General features: G+C 42.3%; 1 protein-coding gene across 1 annotated transcript in view; it reads right to left on the reverse strand.

The window, feature by feature from the left end:
• Positions 1–878: 878 nt before the first annotated feature.
• The window catches only part of LOC128500052 (cytochrome P450 2D15-like), a 28339-nt gene continuing 7543 nt past the window's right edge, over positions 879–21674 (reverse strand). Inside the window, exons 2-9 of the mRNA XM_053469067.1 lie at positions 14896–15067; positions 14507–14659; positions 12115–12275; positions 10963–11136; positions 3838–3979; positions 2971–3158; positions 2023–2164; positions 879–1275 (exon numbers count right to left, since the gene is read on the reverse strand). Coding sequence (XP_053325042.1) covers positions 1091–1275; positions 2023–2164; positions 2971–3158; positions 3838–3979; positions 10963–11136; positions 12115–12275; positions 14507–14659; positions 14896–15067 — 1317 coding nt within the window. The 3' untranslated portion in view covers positions 879–1090. The remainder of the gene's footprint in view (positions 1276–2022; positions 2165–2970; positions 3159–3837; positions 3980–10962; positions 11137–12114; positions 12276–14506; positions 14660–14895; positions 15068–21674) is intronic.

Below are 21674 nucleotides of genomic sequence, written 5' to 3' on the forward strand. Positions count from 1 at the left end.
AAAGTGTTTTTAACATTGAAGCTTGGACTTTTTAATTACATCAGCAGATAATATACAAAATCACTTAATAGTTTAACACATTACATTCTTGCTAAAGCACACATTTTGTATGGATATGAGCTAAGTGTAATTTACAAGATCACTTAACAGTTTAACACACTACATTCTTGCTACAGCACACATTTTGTATGGATATGGGCTAAGTGTAATATACAAGATCACTTAACAGTTTAACACACTACTTTCTTGTTACAGCATACATTTTGCATGCATGCAGGCCCGGACTGGCCATCGGGCAAAAGCCTGGTGGGCCGGGCCAGTCCAGCTGTAATTGAGAAAAAAAAATCCATAACGAGTTTTCAAAGTGAAAGACGGCCATCTCACTATTCGCATATTCAGTGACGTAGCTACAGGGGGGGCAAGGGTTATTCCTTGCCCCCCCCTGTTGCCCCCCCCACACCGAATTTGGAACCACCCAACCTAGGGTGACCACATTTCCGGGTCCAAGGCACCATGAATAGAAACACTCTTTTTTTTTTTTTTGACCGCTCAGCGGGGTAGAAAGAGGGACAGAGGGTAGAAAATGTGTAAGGGAGGGAGAGGGGGTAGTAAGAATATTGAGATAAGTGTGAATGAGTGAGTATGAATTAATGTGTGGATGGATTGTCTCAATGAGCATGTCCTGGGGTGTGTGTCTGGGTGTCAATGTGGAAAAGCCTGGTTTGTGTGTTTGGTTATCTGTTTCCTGGCACTTAATTTACAGTAGGAACTATTTCATTTTTACTTATCCAGAGATAAAAAGCCCTCCTGAATTTGTAGTGACTTCAGGGGACAAAACATTCAAGGCCCTGAAATCATTTAGTGGAAAAGATAAGGTATTGTGTTATTTACTCTTTAATATTTATTTCAAGGATTAGTCACACTAAATTGTGGCTTCAGGCCTCCCATGTTGAATGACCAAGTTTTACATATGTATATATATGTTTTTTCATAAAATGGGTTGCTCAGTCTTAAATGCCCGGGCCTATTTTTTGTCCCAGTCCAGGCCTGGTTAAGTGTAACATACAAGATCACTTAATAGTTTAATACACTACATTCTTGCTACAGCACACATTTTGTATGGATATGGGCTAAACATAAGTGCATACACGCCATTTTTTCCTCTTGGGAGTGGATGGTCCTTGGGTATCTCTATTTTAAACCTCTGCATGAGTGATGTGAAGAACAGGAAAAGTTCCATCCGTGCAAGCTGCTCTCCTAGGCATGCCCGACGACCTTAAGAACAAAAAGTATTATTTTACACATTTAGTGGACACTTTCATTTTAGCACTCAAAGGAAACCAAAAGTATCTGGGAAAAGAGCCGAAAGGTGTAGTGGTATCTGACAATATAAACATTTCATATTAACTGTGAAATCACACAACCACACGGGTTTTCACTTCTCAAAACATGTTACACATTTGATGAAATGGGGGAAAAATCCACCTACTTCGTGGTAGATATAGTATATTAGCCCTGGCACCTCAGTCCCAGCAGCCCATAAATAAGAGACCATCCTTACTGCATGTAGAGTGCAGTAAAGTACTTTTGTGTCCCTGTTTCCTTTCCCACAGCTCCACTTCTTTTCTTGGCTATTCTTGTTATTCTGTCTTCTTTCCTCATACACTTCACTGTGAACCAGGTCTACCGGTACACTTCTGTAAAAATGATGGAGCTCTCTTTCTCTGGCTTTTTGGAGTACTTCGGCAAAAGAGCGAAGTCACAGGCAGATGATGTCCCTGAAGGCTCCACCCTTTTGCGGAAGTGAGTCCGGGAGGCCTGGCTCATGGGGAAGTGGACGAGGAAAGGAGACATGGGGAAAAGCAGACGAGGAAAGAAGACAGTAGAACAAGAAGAGTCAAGAGAAGAAGTAGTGACAAAATTCATAGAATAAAATTTGTATGAATCCGAACACACAAGTCTAGTCTGTATTACATCTTTTTTGATCATTTATTATTTTTTTGATCCTCTGTCTTCTATTACCTGCAGAAAATGGCATGAAGGCTTCCTTTTTCACAAACTTGTCATTGTCATCCAGGAAATGCTCAGGGTAGAATTCCATTGGTTTTTTCCAGACCTTCTCATCCTTAAGGACTGATGACAAGTTGGTAATTATGGTGGTACCCTATGAATGTAAATGTCAGCATTTACAGAATATATTTAAAATGCCTTAATTGATTTATAAATAACAAAAAGACCATTTCTTGATATTGTGGAATGATTATGTGAGTTGGTTGTTTTTTTATTCTAAATATACATTCACATTAGGTGTAAGTGAAACATGAATGATAGGAACATGTGTCTTAAGAGAACTATTAGGGGAGGTTCTTTGGACGACTTGTATGATATAATCTAATGGTGAAATTTATACATTTGCCCTTGCTATAGATGGTAATTACTTCACACTGACCAATATAGAAAATGACTATTAAAACTCATTAGATAACATGGAGATTATCTCTATCCTCTCGATGCCTACTTTCTCTATCCCTCTATACCTCAACTCCCTATCTTCCATTTTCTCTGACATTGTTTCAATAAGAAGAGTGTACAGCACTCACGTTATATTAGCTTGTCATTATCATCTATCAACGATTGGTTCTGTATGTATACATAAGCTTTGTAAAATAAATCAACCTATTTAAGTCTTAAAAGCTGTGGTTTCGACTGATCTTTGGTCACAGAGAAATTTTGATATTTAAGTCTAACAAATATCTAGCAGTTGTAACTTTAACTCGACTGACCACTACAGGTTAATAAATACAGTTAGAAGCCTCTGCTTCCTATGAACACATTTGCATTAACACAAAGATAACATATATATTATAATATTGTAGTTATTAAAATGTAATAACTACATATGAGAACTACATATTTTGATCTATGTTGAAATTCTGGAACACATTTGGATATTTTAAATAGATATTTTACCTTGGGAATTAAATATCCTTGTATCTCGGTGTCTCTGTAAGTCATATGTGGCAAAGCCAGAGGTACAATATCCCCACATCGTTGGATTTCATGGATCACTGCATTGGTGTATGGCATTTCTAACATGTCTGCCATTGTTGGCTGTCTGCCTCTTCCAATTACATGGTCAATTTCATTATGGACCTTCACTGAGTAAGAATATGGTATGTGATAAACATATGGATATTGCTATACATATTTAATGACTTGCTCTATAGGCAGTATTTGACTTTATTTCACTTAATATATGTATACATATCTAATAGAGTATGCAGCATAAAATGACATATAGATAGATAGATAGATAGATAGATAGATAGATAGATAGATAGATAGATAGATAGATAGATAGATAGATAGAAATTTACTAGGACTCTATGTCCCATTTAACAAACTACTGAATCACATGACTGATATGGCTTCGCTTTGATGCTTATGAGGCTTCCTTGTATAACTCGCGCACAAACATTCAAGCCTACTGCATTTTTTTTGTTTTGCATTAATGTTTTTAGTGAAGGGAAATGAGGCACTATTCTCCATGTAGTTGATACATACATTCTAGTTAGCCTCCTGTGCTTAGCTTGGTAATAAAAATATCTTTTGGTGGTCATCACTCTAAGAGTTAATCTCACATCAACTCATTTGCAACTCATGGGTAGGTGAATTAAACCAGATGGGGTTTAGCAACCAGATGGCTTTCATTTATAACTGTTTTAGCGTGTGTATTGTTATTACTTAAATTACCACCAGGAGAAAAATACTCTTAACATAGCCAACAATATTTAAAAACAAATCTTATGTAGCTACTATATACTAAACAATACCCACATTGGACTTCTAGATGTAACATCATGAAGAACATGCCCCATCTCAGAGTGATTGATGTGGTGTCTGTCCCAGCGGAAAATAAGTCATATGTTGTTAATAGCAGGTTAGTCTCATTAAAGCTGCTATCAGTTTTTTCTTTTACCTGCAAAGACAAGTTTTATTTTAGCATGCTGATCATCATATGGATTCATAATGCATTGTTCCCTAATTTGCTATTTTTATTTGCGAGGATTGCTTTCAAAGTGCTGCTTTGAATCTTGTAATAACTATGTTTTTACATATGATGATTATACTGTTAAGTAATTATTGTTACATATAAAACGTAAAAGGTTGCTTCTTTGCTTCTGCCTTTTAGTATTGGGATGAGGAAAACTGGATAATCAAGCACAAAACATCAATAGGCTTTTTGCTGACGAGAAGGTAATGTGCTCTCAAGCCAGCGTGTTATTATTAAGGAAACTGAAACAGGTTTCTTATTTGACCAAGTATTTTCCTTAGTCACAAAAAAGTTGAGTGGTTGGTTGCATCAAAGTTACCACAACTAACCATAATTGGCTGAAGTCACAAATGCTTGCATACTAACATCTGCAAGCAATATGTATAAAAGTAGCTTGATTGAGTTTATTCAGAAGCTCAGCATAGATTACATACAAGGTAAACTGAAAAGCAATGTAGGGAATGACCAGTAGCAACTTAACCAAGTACACACAGTGATAGCATTTGCATGTGGTCTATAACAAGCAGTACACCTGAAATAAAAAAGTAATGAAAAATACAAAGATGATACAGCAATCACATCATACAGAAAAACATTCAACAGTTCCATAGGTGCAGAAATAGTGGACTTGCAACAGGAATAACACCTAAGGATGGGGTGAGAATATGACAGAAGTCCAAGGGCTGGGGTACCAGGAGTCAAGGATTGAGTGGAGTCTTAGCAAGCTGAGGATCAGCCTGCAAAACTGTAGTTCCTGGCAAATCACATTTAATACAACACATTAAGTTCCAATCTTCTTCTATGACTCTGAGTGAGTTCCTGGAAAAAGTCCATACAAAATGGTAGGAAAGGAACTTTCCAACTATCTCATCTGAAAGTAGCTTGCAAGTTGATGGTGAATGAAACAACTGAATTTTTTTTTCTCACCGTAAATTCTTTTTTCCTTAATATAGTGGCAGTACAGAGGGTTGATGTTCTTCCTAGGGACAAGGAGCTAAAATAGAAAGGGTTAAGCCTCCCCCAACTCCTCCTGTCACGGTCAGGACTACTTGCCAAGCCGTGACTGTGTGGAGGGCGTGGGCATGAAGGGGTTAATAGCACCAGGCCTCTGGATTTACTAACTTCACCCCTTAACAAGGCATAAATTACACCAAATTAACCCCCAAATCCTGCCTGTATCCCCCCAGGTAGTCTGCCACCACTCATGATTTTGATACCGCATTCGTGAGAAATCCAAATTAGAACATTTATCTCTATATATATATATCAACCCACCCCGGGAAAACAACATATATATATCTCCTGTAGAACTTAATAACAATATGGTAACGTGTTTTCCTCTCTTAGGGTTTGCGGATATCAATACTAGAGCCCAAAGACCGACTTAGATTATGAATATTTTAATAACAAAAAGACAAAGATTACACAGTGCCACAAATACAAAAAACAAGACATACAAAATAACAATAAAACAGCAAACAGTTCTTAAAAACAAAGGGACTTAAACACAGGACCCTCACTCACAAGTTTATCCAATAAGTAGGCCTTTGGGAACTCCTTAAGTCCAGATGTTTTCTTATGATGATCAGAGTATATCATGGAGTTCTGCTTTGAGGTCCCTCCATTGCCCCTAAATCAGATTCAGTTTCAAGAAAACACCCCTCTGACCACATGGCCAATTATATGACACCTTCCCGAAGAATTGGTTCCCATCTTTGATGTGCCAATAAGTTATGGTGGGGTAAAGGTGATGGAAACCCCTCCACTTAAGATAGGAATGGAATTCCTATAACTAAGGATCCTTATCTATTAGGCCATGAATCACCACAGGGGTCCTGGGAAGATGACACCTCTTGCCAGAACAGATACTGAGGGCATGTACAAAGAAACCAATTTAAATCAACATCAGATTAACCCATTGAATGCTAACACACAGGAATTAACCACCTCTGCTGGATTACCCTTCCATGCATCCACTATATTTCATGAGTCAATCATGACACCTCCTCCTTCTTACCCCATAGGAGTATACCAGACCACCCATCCTCAGTAAGTATCAAAAACACAGAAAATGCTTGCAAAATATATTTAATACAGGCAACATGAGGGAGGGAAACAAGTACTGCCCAAAAAACAATTTCTGTTTTTCCTGACATATAGTGGCAGTACAGAGGGGATGTAGCAAGATCCCTTTTGGATAGGGAATAGTTAAGAGGACACTGACTGGAGCACCTTGCGCCCGAAATCTGACGCAGAGGAGGAGGTGTCTAGTCGGTAATGCTGGACAAATGTATTGAAGGAAGACCAGGTAGCTGGCTTACATATATCCTTCAAGAGATGTGGAAGTCTTTTCAGCCAATGACACTGACATAGCTCTTGTGGAGTGAGCTGTAATATGGGATGAGAATAGTCTCTGTAAGCCATCTGGATATAGTGTGCTTGGAAGCTGCGCAAACTGATGACCTACCAAAAAATTTACAAATAATTGATCCGCTTTGCGGAAAGGAGTGGTGTGATGTATATAGAGTCGTAGAGCTCGTCGGACATCTAATTTGTGCCATAGAGTTTCTTCTGGAGATGTCGGTGATGGAAAAAAAAAGGTAAAATTAATGGCTGGTTGATGTTGGATTTAGAGAGGACCTTAGGCAGAAATGAGGGCTTGACTTATAAGACAACCTTATCTTGATGAAAAATGGTAAATTCAGAAGCCGAGGACAGAACCTGTATCTCACCCACTTTCCTTGCTGAAGTAATAGCCACTAAAAATGTGATACAAACTTGAGAGACTTCTTCCAGAGGTTTGAATGGTTTAAAATAAAGAGCTTGGAGGACCCAGGTCAAATCCCGGGAAGAAAAATGAGACTGTCTGGGGGGTCGCTGAATGGTGACTGCTTTAAAGAAACGCCTGATGAGAACACGTGAGGCCAAATCTGACAGGAGAAAAGTCAGGGCCAATAATTGCCATTTTAGGGTTGAGACATTAAAAGTCGCAAAAAAAGGTCTTGCAAAAATTCAAGGATGGAACTCGTAGATGCTGAAAAGCAATCCAAACCCCTGTTGTAGCACCAGCAGATGAATTTATTCCAAACCCGAAAATAAATTTTAGAGGTGGACCTTCGAACCAAATTAAGGAGGATATCAGCCATGTAATGGGAAAGTCCACTGTCTTGAAGGATCACCCTTGCAACAGCCTGGCCGTCAAACTGAACATCCAAATTACTTCTGGGGAAAAGTTCCTGTTCTCCACCGGCTGGGCTGACACTGGAAGCTCCCAAAATGAAATTGCCATTCTTCTTAGCTCTGAGAACCAATTCCAATTTGGCCAATACAGGATAATTGCCAAGACTCTGGCCTTGTCTGCTTGAATCTTGAGGGGGACACAAGGTATCATCGCCACCGGAGGAAAACCATAAGCCATCCTGAACCCAGTGGCGGAACTACCGGGGTCGCAGGGGTCGCGACTGCGACCGGGCACTGGAGTTCTGCCAGTCAGGGGGGCCCAAGGGGTGCCAAGCGGTTGCTGAAAACGACCGCTCGGCACCTCTTGGGCCCCCCTGACTGACAGAAATCCAGGACTCCTCTGCTCCCCGCCGCCGCCTGCCTCAGCGCTGCCCAGAGTGCAGTGTTGGGAGCGTGAGGCGTTTGTCTCGGGAGCCGGCGCTTCATGCTGAGCGCCGGCATATGATGTCATATGCCGGCACTCAGCAGTGAAGCGCCGGCACCTGAGACAAACGCCTCACGTTGCCAACACAGGAGTTGACGGTAAGTGACCTACAAAGGGGGGTAGGGAGGGAGTGGGTAGATCATGAGAAGGGGGGGTAGGGAGGGAGTGGTTAGATCGTGAGAAGGGGGGGTAGGGAGGGAGAGGGTAGATCGTGAGAAGGGGGGGTAGGGAGGGAGAGGGTAGATCGTGAGAAGGGGGGGTAGGGAGGGAAAGGGTAGATCGTGAGAAGGGGGTTAGGGAGGGAGAGGGTAGATCGTGAGAAGGGGGAGGGAGAGGGGAGATCGTGAGAAGGGGGGTAGGGGGGGAGAGGGGAGATCGTGAGAAGGGGGTAGGGAGGGAGAGGGGAGATCGTGAGAAGAGGGGGTAGGGAGGGAGAGGGGAGATAGTGAGAAAGGGATAGATGGGTTGGGGAGGGGGGGCCCTTAACAGATTCTCGCACCGGGGCCCTGAGGTTTCTAGTTTGCTAAATTAGCTCCCCAGCCTATTTTTGAGGCATCTTGGTGAGAGGATCTGTCCTCCTCCACCAGTTCAGCTGGGCTAAAACGTGCTCGGACACTGAAGTTGACATCCAGATTTTTTTTAAAAAAATCTCGAAGCTGATGAATGACCAAACGGGACAGACGTGAACTGGACGTTCCTTATAGCGAACCTGAGGAATTTTCGGGATGCCACTGCGATAGGGACATGGAGATAAGCATCCTTCAGGTCTATGGTCACCATCTCCTTTTCTCGTCAATTGGGTGACCGTGAGGATAGTTTCCATTCTGAAATGTTGGTATGGAATACAGACATTGACTCTTTTTAACTCCAAAACTGGGCGGAAGTATCCATCTGGTTTTGCGAACATTCAAGGAACAGTCTGGAGTAGACACCCTGAAACTCATGATGTTTTAGGATTGACTATCACACCTTTTCTGACAAGAGTGAGGCATTCTGACAAGAGCTGAGCTTTTTATCCATGATCTTAGCCATAAAGCTTCTTATCCATAGGGTCTTCGAGACCAGACACTTAGGGATTGTGGTTCTTTTTGAAAGCTGAACAATCTGGGCGACCTTCGGAATATCCTCCCATTTTTCTTCACCTTAAAGCTTAAACAGCTGCTTAAAGTGTTTGGAAATAAAGGGTCTCTTGCCAGGATTGCTCCATTCCCTATGCATGAGAGCTTAGAGCTTAGGTAACATGGGAAACCCTTTAGGATGTTTTCCAGGTCTAGAGGTCCCAGGTTTTGAGGCAGCTTTGAGACTTCTTTGCAAAATTTACAAAGCTCTTGTGGAGGAAAGATGGTTTCGTCCTCTGAATACTCACTAGAAGAGCCTGAACTAGTAGATCTGGAAACCTCTCCAGAGGACAAATCAGATTCAGGAGAGGAGTGTGCTCATCTACGTTTACGAGATTTATCCATTTTGGGCTCAAAAGGGCTAACAGACGCTGTTTTGAACATTTCAAAAGTCTGTGCAAGGTTGTCTTGAAATCAACCAAAAAAGACTGCATGTCTTTCTGTTTTTCTCTAGCCAAAAGCTCTGCTGAGCAGGGATTGCGTAACTTCTTTTTGCAGCTGTCCAGCAAGGGGGTGGCGTACTCAGCGCACAATACACGTATGGACTTAAAAGCAGCCTTTTTAGGAGCAGGATTTAACGCTTTATCTCTTTCAGGTTTTTCTGGAGAAACCGGACCAGACATCTAAACCCCCCCCCCCGAAAACTTTTTTGTGTAAAATATATATATTTAGAAAAAAATAACAGGACAGAGGCTTTTCAAGATTAAGATCCATAAATCTTACCTTAAAACTCCTCAATCCACGTGGAGCCTCACTGCTGTCACCCTGGACTACACAGCTTTATATAGATTTGGATTTCACGCCCTGAAGAAGAACTGATCCGTGCATGGTCAGTAGTGCGATCAGATCTTCGGTGGAACACAACGCCTCCTGGGCGTGCGTTCTACCGCTGTGCACATGCTCCTCCCTTGCCGGCATTAGAACAGACTGCAGTTTTCTGTTCCGTAACGTCCGCCGATGCGGATGCTACCACCTCGCTCTGCTCACCACACAGGGAGCAATCAGAGGAGGGATCCCCCTGGATACAACCCTCTATGTTTTTGCCAGTTGAACTCTTCCTGTATTACATGTCTTTTGATATGTTAACGAGGGCACACCTACAGTGATTCAATATGCCTGTTGAATACAAAATCTTAGTTCAGTCTCTCTCTGCCCACCATCCTGCATGGATGGGGTAATCGGTGGTGTGCTGGGTTATGTTGGACCTTTAGGTTGCAGGTTAGTCTTGGAAAGTGTTGCATTGTATGTTGGGCTGTCACTCATTTATTGTATGTTTGTGTCTCTTATTAAATATCTGTTAAAGTAGACAAACCTTTGTGTTATATTTTTATATTTGGTTTAAACACCACACTCTCCCTGATGGGATCTGTCACCATGAGTGCCAGGCTGGTCTTAGCACCAGACAACTCAAGGGATGCCAGGAAGTAGAGTACTATTGCTAGGGAGACAGTGGCCCTGGACCACTTTATGGGCCTCCCATGGTGTGAGCAGATTGTCTGTGTACATTTTAACCTGTAATGACTAGTGACCCCCCCCCCATATTTCCCCACAGGAGGAACCATGGTTCTGATGCCCAGGTTGAATGCATAGTCCAGGGGGGTAGCTGTGTCTGGCTCAGCAATGTACTTCTGCCACAGGTAGGTTTTTATTTTAATATATTTAAATTCCTTTAAACCCCTACAATCTGTAGCAAAAGAGAATTAAGGACTCAAAAGGGTTAAACTGTCTTGCATACCAGGATAGGTGGTGGGAAATAGGTGGACTCTATGTCCCCCTTAGAGTTTTTTTTATTATGTGTTAACCTATCAATTCCACATGGTATGGGATGAGAGACTGTTTATGGGGTGGTTACAGGACACCTCATCTCCTTTGGAGTGTTGCAATTTGCATTCATACCTTCCAAGCAACTTGGGGGTTAGTAAAACAATACTCACATCAATTTGACTCAGTGTCAAGGAGATGTACATTGACTGTTACTAAATGCAAGTCCAAATGCGAGTTGTCAGTAGCAAATATGGAAGTTGAACTTTAGTTTTGAAATCTTAAAACATAATCCCATGTAACTTATTTGCACTTTGAGTCCAAACAGACAAACAGTTTGCATTATTAATCATTACACTGCTTACTTTTTCCAGTTCCAGAAGATAAACATCAATAAAATCCCTGATGTCATTAGGATCCCAAGTTTTACGATGTTCTGAAACCATTTCTCTTAGAAACGTCATAATATCATATTCATATTTCAGAACATAGTTTATAAGCCAAGGAATATTTGTTAGAAATGGAATTTCATTTAAAACCTAGAAGACAAAATTCACATTATCATTGTTATTTTATGCATTGCAAGAGCAATTTCCAGTCTTCATAGCTTAACTACTAGGAAGCGGACAGCCTTTTTTAAATTATTGCTACAGCTTGAAAGCCAAGTACTACATTCTTTTCTGTGGCGGATGCTGTTGCCAATAGGCTCCTAGCATTGAGCCTAAGGATAAATATCCAGCTTCCCCCAGTCCAAAGAAGAGCAGGAGCCCGCCAACCCTTTATTTTATTAAGGTTCCACTTTGGGCCCTCTTATAGCCGCATCAAATTCTGATCTGTGGTAGTGGAGTTATTACTATGTGTAGTCCTGTGTGATTGCAGGGAATCAGCTAGGTAGTTTGATCTTCTGGGTAGAAGGAGGATCAAAGAATTACGGTACTATAACAAAATAATACAAAATAAAATAATACAACATACGCATCAATGATATCCTAGACACTATTGAGAATATACCTGTTGGGATTCTACATGGCTGTATCGAAGGTGGTATAGATAGTTGTTAAGAAAGATTACTTATATGTGAGGCAAATAATATTTTTATAAAGATGAGTCTGATACTTTTTATTAATTATTTAATAGTCCTTCACAAATATTAATTGTAGTGACACAGAAATAGTAGCAACCACATGGTTATAATAATGCCCTTAGTGAAAACCATTCCTTGTCATGAAGATAAAGAAATTGGAAAAAAAAAAGTAATTTGTATTCAGGTATAGCAACTGATACCATTGAGAGCTACCAGCTGAGATGCTAAAGTATTATTCAGTACTTGAATGATTTATAAACGGAACACTAACATATTAATCAATGAATCAACATTAATTGTGTTATGCTACTTTTAACTTTTGTTGGGAGAATCATTAAGTCTAGAGACATCTCTGGTACTACTACCAGAGATGAGTCCACCATTTGTATTAATGTTACTGAAAATATACAGTTAAAGCTAGATAGTAAACTACCTGAGCCACCAGTCCAAACTCTCTGTTTAAAGTTTTGCTCATAAGATAGAGCAGTCTTTGAAATTTCTCATCATTGTAATCAAAGCGATCTCCAAAGGCAATAGAGCAGATCACATTGCTGACTGCATTATTAATGATGAAGCAAGGATCGAAGGGTTGGCCTGTGGAAAAGAAAAACTCTGATCATTCTTATGAAATACCTCGAATCCAAAGGTTTTTTTCTGGGGGTGGGGGTAATTAAGCACCATGGGGAATTAAATTACAGCACATAATAAAGTCTTAATTTAAATAGAATTACTAGCTAATGAATTAAAATATATATGTGTATAGTTTTAATGAAGTTACAAATGCTTGAAAGCATAACTGTTCACACATAAACATATAGATATAACGTATTTTCCTGATTATAAGACGACCCCCCAAAATCAAAATATTAATTTAGGAAAAAAACAAAAAGCCTGAATATAAGACTACCCTATAGGAAAAAAGTTTTACTAGTAAATATTAATTCATGTAAACTAATTTTCATATTTAATAAAAGCTATGATTGAGAACAATATATTTTTTATTTCCTTTTATTTGCCAACCTGCCCCCCCCAGTTATGCAAATCTGCCCCCAGGTTTGCCACTCTGCCCCAGAAATGCCTTATACCCCCCTATTTGCCACTCTGCCCCATGATGTGCCTTTTAACCCTGTATATGCCACTCTGCCTCCAGAAATGTCTTATACCCTCCTATATGCCACTGTGCCCCATGATATGCCTTTTAACCCCCTATATGCCCCTCTGCCCCATGATATGCCTTATAGCCCTATATGCCACTCTGGCATATAGGGCTATAAGGCATATCATGGGGCAGAGGGGCATGTGAGGACTGTGCTACCTTCCTGTTCTCCTGCTGCTAATAGCAGAGACGCTGCTCGTGATCAAAGCCCGGTAAGCAGCACGGCAGAATGAGGTCTGATTAGAAGACGACCTCGATTATAAGACGAGGGGTATTTTTCAGAGCATTTGCTCTGGAAAAAACCTTGTCTTATAATCGAGCAAATACGGTATATATATATATATATATATATATATATATATATATATATATATATTCCAAAACTATTGTTCCCCAGAATCCCAGCATCTTTCATTAATTTACATTTTATTAGCTCCATTCTCACTGGGCATTGGGAGCAAGAAGGGTGTGATGTCACCCTCCTTTCATAATAGGGGGTCCAACTTGGTTCCAACTCACATTTGCAACTTGCAAGCAAGTATCAGGTTGAATCGTATCCACTTGACTCTCCTGCAGTCAACTGTATTTTATTTCTTGTGAAATAGTAATATGTATTATGTAGTATTATTAATAGAACTCTGAACCCAATCGATATACATTATTTATTTATTTTTATTTCTTTATAAATTAAATTTGTGAATAGAAAGTAAACAAATGAATCATAATAAATAAATGTAGGTTCCTACTTTGATCCCTCTATTTGCATTTTCCCCTTTGCCCCCTCTCCAGCTATTTTCTGTTCATAAGATGTGTTTGCCTATGCACATCTCCTGGCATGTGCCAGTCAGCAGCGGTGTTAGATCAACTAACGCAGCAATCGAATATCTCTTTCAATTCATGTGCACGGGAACCCAATCAGTGGAAACAATCATTTTTTTAGGAGTATCAAGGATTTAAAATTGGTCCTGGTCAGGGCCGGCCCAAGACATAATGCCGCCTAGGGCGAAGTTTAAAATGCCACCCTTTGTACTTCACTTACCTTTCAGCAGTCCTGCGGTGAGTCTCCCTGCTCTGCCACTCTCAACGTCATATTCCGGCGCTCAGCATTACAAGCCGGCACCGAGACCGAGCTAGAGGGCTCGCAGAGGAGAGAGAGGGGCGCCGAGCGGGTACTGACAACTTGATAAGCGAAAACCACTCGGCGCCCCTCTCCCTCCGCTAAAAAAAATTAAAAATAAAAAAAAAAAGCCGCTTGGGGCAGCAAAGTGCCACCTCTTCAAAAGTGCCACCTGGGGCGATTGCCCCACTCTGCTCCATGGTAGGGCCGGCCCTGGTCCTGGCACTTCAAGACCAGCAACTGTAAATAACTTAGCAGCATAAGACCATGTGTATTCGGCCTGTGGCTACACATGGGATCTGCAATAAAAGAAAAGATGGAATTGGCAGGTGATTCGCTATTTTAACTCACTGACATCATTATGCTTTATGAGGGACCTACACTAAAAAGATATTTCTGGAACAAGAGCTAAAACATTTTCTGTGTACCACAGAGAATATGTGACCTAGCCACAGTAGAGAAATGCAGTGGTGGACTATATAGTCATGCATCCTGGACATGTTATAAAACATAGCTCCCACACTGACCAAATGTCTGTCATGTGTCACTTACCTTGTTCATCTTGGAATCTGGAACATAAAAATCCAACTTCCTCTGTTATCTTTTGCTCCAATGATTTCTTTCCCATGCCAAAATTCCTAAGGGTTGATAGTGTGAATCTTCTTTGCTCCTTCCAGGATGTACCATATTGTGCTAGCACCAAACCTAGATGTTTTTTGTTAAAAAAACATACCTTGATTTCCAGAAATTGTAACTCTTAAATGATTGTGCTGATATCTTTTTTCTATGTATATGAAGGGTATAGTATTGCCAATTATTTCCTTATTGCAACTATTTCCATAAAAAATTACAGAATCAGACACATATTTGACTTTAGTGTGTAACATTCAATAAATTGTAATCATTCCACTATGATTTAACCAGTTTTAGCAAAATGATACCTTGGCTGTTGGGGGTATGCCCAAGCTTCTTGTATATGGGAAATCTAGGACGATCCCCGATATCCTCAGACTTGTTGATTAAAGCTTCCTTCATGACTTCAAAGCCATTAAGCACCACCACATTCTTCCAAAAGAATTGGAGACTAAAGACATTCCCAAACTTTTTACTCAGCTGTTAAGAAACACAACCAAATGTTTGTTAAATACCTTTTGGCATCAAGAGGTCACATGTAAGACATTCACTCTGACGACACACTTTAAAGTCTGACTGCATTAGGCAAATATTCTTGGTATCACATATGCTATTTTAAGCAGGGCCGGACTGGCCCACCGGGATACCGGGAAATTTCCCGGTGGGCTGGAAGGTCCGGGGGCTGGGCGGCCATGAAGACAGCCGCTGAGCTGCCCCCCAGGCTGCCTGAAATCTAATCAAAGCAGCCGCTGGGTGCTGATGCGGCCGGCCGGCCGGCCGGCATCAGCACCCAGCAGCCGTGTGCGATGGCCGTCTAGTGATGGGAGCAGTGTGAGGGGTGAAAGCTCCGCCCCCTCACACTGACCTTTCACCCCTCACGCTGCTCCCATCACTATGCGGCCATCAGATTGCTGGGAATGTAATCTGAACGGCCGATGCGTGCTGATGCCGCCGGCCGCCTCTGCTTTAATACTTTTTTTTTTACTTTATATGGCGAGCCGATCCAGCTTACCATATAAATAATAAAAAAAAAGTGTTAAAGCAGAGCCGGCCGGCGGCATCAGCACGCACCGGCCGTTTAGATTACATTCCCAGCAGTCTGCATGGTGATGGGAGCAGCGTGAGGTGGAAGCTCCGCCCCCTCGCGCTCAGACTGCTGCAGCACCGGATGTCAGGTCAGTGGCATCCTGTCAGCATAGAGGAGAACAGTGTGCAGCTGCCAAGAAGTCAAGAGAAGTAGAAGGTGAGTAAAATAATGTATTTTTTGTACTGTATGTTTTTTTTGTATTTGTTAAAAACAAAAAAAATCGGCATGTGTGTGTATGTAAGTGTGTCCCCCTATATGCCACTCTGCCTCAGAAATGCCTTATACCCCCCTATATGCCACTCTGTCCCATGATATGCCTTTTAACCCCCTATATGCCAGAGTTGCATATAGGGGTATAAGGCATTTCTGGATGCAGGGTGACATATAGGGGGTCAAAAGGCATATCTGGAGGCAGAGTGGCATAAAGGGGGTTAAAAGGTATATCATGGGGCAGAGGAGCATATAGGAGGGTATAAAGCATATCGGGGAGGAAGAGTGGCATATAGGGGGCATAAGGCTTTTCTGGAGGCAGAGTGCCCCATGATATGCCTTTTAACCCCCTTCATGCCACTCTGCCTCCAGAAATGCCTTATACCCACTATATGCCACTCTGTCCCATGATATGCCTTTTAACCTCCTATATGGCAGAGTGGCATATAGGGGGTTAGAAGGCATATCATGGGACAGAGTGGCATATATTATTTTTTATTTAATATGGCAAGCTGGATCGGCTTGCCATATAAAGTAAACAAAAATGTCCCATGATATGCCTTTTAACCTCCTATATGGCAGAGTGGCATATAGGGGGTTAGAAGGCATATCATGGGACAGAGTGGCATATAGGAGGGTTGAGGCATATCAGGGAGGCAGAGTGGCATATAGGGGGGGTATAAGGCTTTTCTGGAGGCAGAGTGCCCCATGATATGCCTTTTCACCCCCTTTATGCCACTCTGCCTCCAGAAATGCCTTATACCCCCCTATATGCCACTCTGTCCCATGATATGCCTTTTAACCCCCTATAAGGCATTTCTGGATGCAGAGTGACATATAGGGGGTCAACGGCATATCTGGAGGCAGAGTGGCATAAAGGGAGTTAAAAGGGATGTCATGGGGCAGAGGGGCATATAGGAGGGTATAAAGCATATTGGGGAGGCAGAGTGGCATATGGGGGGCATAAGGCTTTTCTGTAGGCAGAGTGCCCCATGATATGCCTTTTAACCCCCTTTATGCCACTCTGCCTCCAGAAATGCCTTATACCCCCCTATATGCCACTCTGTCCCATGATATGCCTTTTAACCCACTATATGGCAGAGTGGCATATAGGAGGTTAGAAGGCATATCATGGGACAGAGTGGCATATAGGGTATAAGGCATTTCTGGATGCAGAGTGACATATAGGGGGTCAAAAGGCATATCTGGAGGTGGAGTGGCAAAAAGGGGGTTAAAAGGCATATCACGGGGCAGAGGGGCTTATAGGAGGGTTGAGGCATATCAGGGAGGCAGAGTGGCATATGGGGGGTATAAGGCATTTCTGGAGGCAGAGTGACATAGGGAGTAAAAGGCATTTCTGGAGGCAGAGTGGCATATAGGGGGGCATAAGGCTTTTCTGGAGGCAGAGTGCCCCATGATATGCCTTTTAACCCCCTTCATGCCACTCTGCCTCCATGAATGCCTTATACCCACTATATGCCACTCTGTCCCATGATATGCCTTTTAACCCCCTACATGTCTCAATCATAGCTTTTATTAAATATGGAAAAAAATAGTCTACATGAATTAATAAAGAAATAAAAGTTTCTTACCAGAATATCGTGAAGAATAATGTGATCAGTGTTTTGTTCCACTGAATAAAATGGAACTTTTTCATCTAAAAATGTTCGCAGTAGTAAATGTTTTGATCCCATTCTGTGTAATGTATTTCATTTATTAGGGCCTTTTAACACTTTTGCTTTCTGGCATTTTAATACAAATAATGAGATAAAAAGAATGGCACATAGTGTGACTCGGGTGTGTATAAGGGGTGCGTGTGGGTATAAGAGCTTCACCGTGAGATAAACTATATGGGGCTGGTCTCCAAATTTTTCCAGGGCTGCTTTTCAGTCCCAGTCCGGCCCTGATTTTAAGAGTCATTATCATTGTTCTGCTGGTTGTCTTTTATATTATCCTGTGTTAGGTAGCAGTTTGTCATTGTAATTTTAGAATTGTAGTCATGCATACTGCACATTTGGGACCACCTCATTAACTGAAAGTGTACATTGATCATACAAAATGTATGGTGACTAAAGGGAAATATAGAGATGGCAGCATTTGCTGGTTATGTATGTGAACTCCACGAGGCATGTTAAATTGTTATTTAGTAACATTACATTACTGAAAGTATGGTGAAAGTTACTCTTCAACTTGCTCAAGCTTATTTTTAGAACAGATCTTCCTATTAGAACAATATTACGTTATAATTGAAATCAATTAGTATCACTTTGTTTTTCAGTAACATTATGGCCCTAAGCTTTAAAACCTGTTGATCATTTGGAACTTTAATGACGCAACACAATTATTTTAAAGTTGCTCTTTTAGTAATTTATCCTTTTTACCTGTTGAATGGGAAATGCATAAATATATGCACACTTCAGATATACATACACATGCATATGATTTCAGGTACCAGTAAATGCACCTCCTCTCACACAACACTCACATAAATACATACATAATGTGCAGCTACGCTGACATAATCATATGGACTGGCTTGAGGTCCATTTGGTAATTTGGTGCAATTTATTTCCCTGAATGCTATCCCCTTTGAGATAACCTAAATTTCTAAACCCATGAGGGCCCCCATATTTTATTTGCTGTACTATTCACAATTACAGTAGTACCTGCAAAAAGCATGCATAAACGTCAGCCCAATAAGTAAGCCAGTGGGCTATGTGCAACCTTCTAGGAAGCACCTTCAAGCAAATGAAGTCATATAAAGAAGCCAAACCTAGCTGAAGAGGCCTGCATTACTCCACCATTTCCCAGCACACTGTAAAACAGAATACAGTTCAACTATAAAAACAAATTAATCCACTGCATTGTATCAGTACTTGCTGCTGAGCAATTTTTGGAGATTTTTTTCAATAGGGTATTCATGACTGATGCTTATGCGTAATCGCCCAGTGAAACAAGTTAAGCTTGTACAGTTTGTTGTTTGCCAATATTCTCATGATGATTGAATATGTCTTGACTTTTCAAAAATAAATACTTTCAACTGGATTTCGAATACAACTTATAGAAAATGCAACTAGCACTTACACTCACTGGCCAATTTATTAGGCCAATCACATGCCAGCAACTCAATGCATTTAGGCATGTAGACATGGTCAACACAACTTGCTGAAGTTCAAACGGAGCATCAGAATGGGGAAGAAAAGGGAGTTAAGTGACTTTGAACATGGCATGTTTTTGGTGCCAGATGGGCTGGTCTGAGTATTTCAGAAACTTCTGATCTACTGGGATTTTCATGCACAGCCATCTCTAAGGTTTACAGAGAATGGTCTGAAAAACAGAAAATATCCAGTGAGCGGCAGTTGTGTGGAGAAACAGGAAGTTCTACTTACCAAGAGTTTCTTTTCCCTGCCAATCCCTGGTGACACTAAGTATAGACTCCTCCTCCGTACCTGAGATAGGGCAGGACTCAAAACTTTAAAAGCCCCTCCCCTCCTACTAACCCCAGTGAATACCAAAGACCACACAGGAAAAGCAATCTGATGCAACAAAATTTTATTAAAAGGAAGGGAGGGAACAAAAACTTGTCACCAGGGATTGGCAGGGAAAAGAAGCTCTCGGTAAGTAGAAGTTCCTGTTTCCCTGCCATCCCAGGTGACACTAAGGATAGATGTACCAGAGCAGAAGGGTTGGTAAACTTAAGGAGACAAAACAGCCTCAAGGACCTTCCGACCGAAAAGAGAGTCCTCCTGAGCCATCTGGTCGAGATGGTAATGCTGTACAAAAGCGTGGAGAGTTCACCAAGTAGCTGCCTTGCAGATCTGGTCAGGCGAAATACAACATCTTTCGGCCCAGGAAGTGGAGAGTGCCCTAGTAGAGTGAGCACAGATCCCCACAGGAGCAGGTTGGCCGGCTGCCGAATATGCCAAGTTGATGGCCGCAACAATCCATTTAGCAATGGAAGACTTGGAGATGCTGACACCCCTGTTGGGCCCCAAAGAGGCCCCAAACAAACGAGAGGACTTACGCAGGGGCAGAGTCCGTTCCAAATAGATGGTGAGGCATCTCTTCAGAACGAGAGTGTGAAGAGCTTCTTCTTCAGCTGAGCCAGGAGCTTGAAAAAAGGTAGGCAGCACGATCTCCTGGTTCTTGTGGAAAGCCGACTGAACCTTGGGTGCGAACTCCGGCGGTAGAAAGAGAACCACCTTATCCGGGAAAAAACGGAGAAACGGTTCCTTCATAGACAAAGCCTGAAGTTCACAAATCCGACGAGCAGAAGTAATGGCTAAAAAAAGCCGTCTTCAGCGATAATAAATACAGAGAAACCGACTGAAGAGGCTCAAAGGGAGGTAATGGGAGTCTACGAAGGACGAGATTCGGGTCCCACGGAACCATCCTGGTTCTGATGGCAGAAATATGCACCCAGATAGTAGAAGGTTGAAGTCCACTGTCGAATCCCTCCTGGAAGAAGTCCAGAATAGAGGCCAAGGAACAGGAAGATGGCAAAATTCCCCTGGAACAACACCAACCGAGAAATCTCTTCCAGATCTTAAAGTATCGCAGAGAGGTAACCTTCTTTCTACTCTGCATAAGAGTCTCAGCCACAGGAAAAAAAAACATTGCGCTCTCAGCAGTTTGCGTTCAATCTCCAGGCCGTCAGGTGGAACACAGCAGGGTTTGGGTGCAGGAATGAACCCTGACGCAGAAGGTCTCTCCAAGCCGGGAGCTTCAGAGGGGGAGAGAGACCTAGAGTGATCAGGTCCGAATACCAGACGCGCTTTGGCCAGTCTGGTGCTATCAGGATCACAGAGGCACGGTCCTTCTTGATTTTCTGTAGGACCCTGGAGATCAGAGCAAACGGAGGGAAATCGTAGAGGAGACGGAAATTCTACTCCTGGGCGAAGGCATCTATCGCCAAGGGATGATCCTGAGGCTTGAGGGAAAAGAAGACAGGAATCTGAGCATTGTCTCTGGATGCCATCAGGTCGATCTCGGGTAAGCCCCACTGTTGGACGATGAGGTCGAAGGCTGCCGGATGCAGAGCCCACTCGCCGCTCAGGACAGGAGTTCTGCTCAGGAAATCCGCTTGAGAATTCAAAGTCCCTCTGAGGTGAACAGCGGACAGAGTCATGAGACAGACCTGTGCCCAAAAGGAAATCCTGAGCGATATACGGAGCAGTCGAGGACTTAGGCTACCACTGCCTGATTGTCAGAGCGAAGCAAAATGTCCTTGCCGGCGAGCAGATGTTCCCAGTGATGCAGAGCTCTTTCTACTGCAAGAAACTCCAGACAGTTCGAGGGAAGAAGTTTCGTAGCTGGAGACCAGAGACCATGCACGGACAGGTTCTGATACGTAGCTCCCATCCGCTGATGCTGGCGTCGGTGGTGAGAAGTACCTTGGAGACAAGAGACCATCTTCTCCCCGCACCAAGGATGTTCTGTTGGCGCCACCAGGAGAGGGAAGCTCTGACATGCGGTGGAAGACAGACAAGCCTGGTTGGGGACAAATCTTTGAAGAACTCTCATGTGGGCCAGAGCCCAGGGCACCGCATACCTTGCGGAGACCATTTTGCCCAGCAGGGACATGCATAACCTCAAGGAGCTTCGGTGCGCAGAGCGAACCCTGCGCACTAGGAAGGGAATCCCCTTGATCCTGGCAGGAGGAAGGAAAGCTTTCCTGGAGCAGGAATCCAGGCAAAAACCCAGAAACACTAGTTGTTGAGAGGGAACAGTGCAGGATTTGTCCCAGTTCAGAATCCAGCCGAGATCTTGTAACATGTTGACCACCGTGGA

This window comes from Spea bombifrons, chromosome 6, assembly GCF_027358695.1.
Source record: "Spea bombifrons isolate aSpeBom1 chromosome 6, aSpeBom1.2.pri, whole genome shotgun sequence".
NCBI classification, from domain to species: Eukaryota; Metazoa; Chordata; class Amphibia; order Anura; family Pelobatidae; genus Spea; species Spea bombifrons.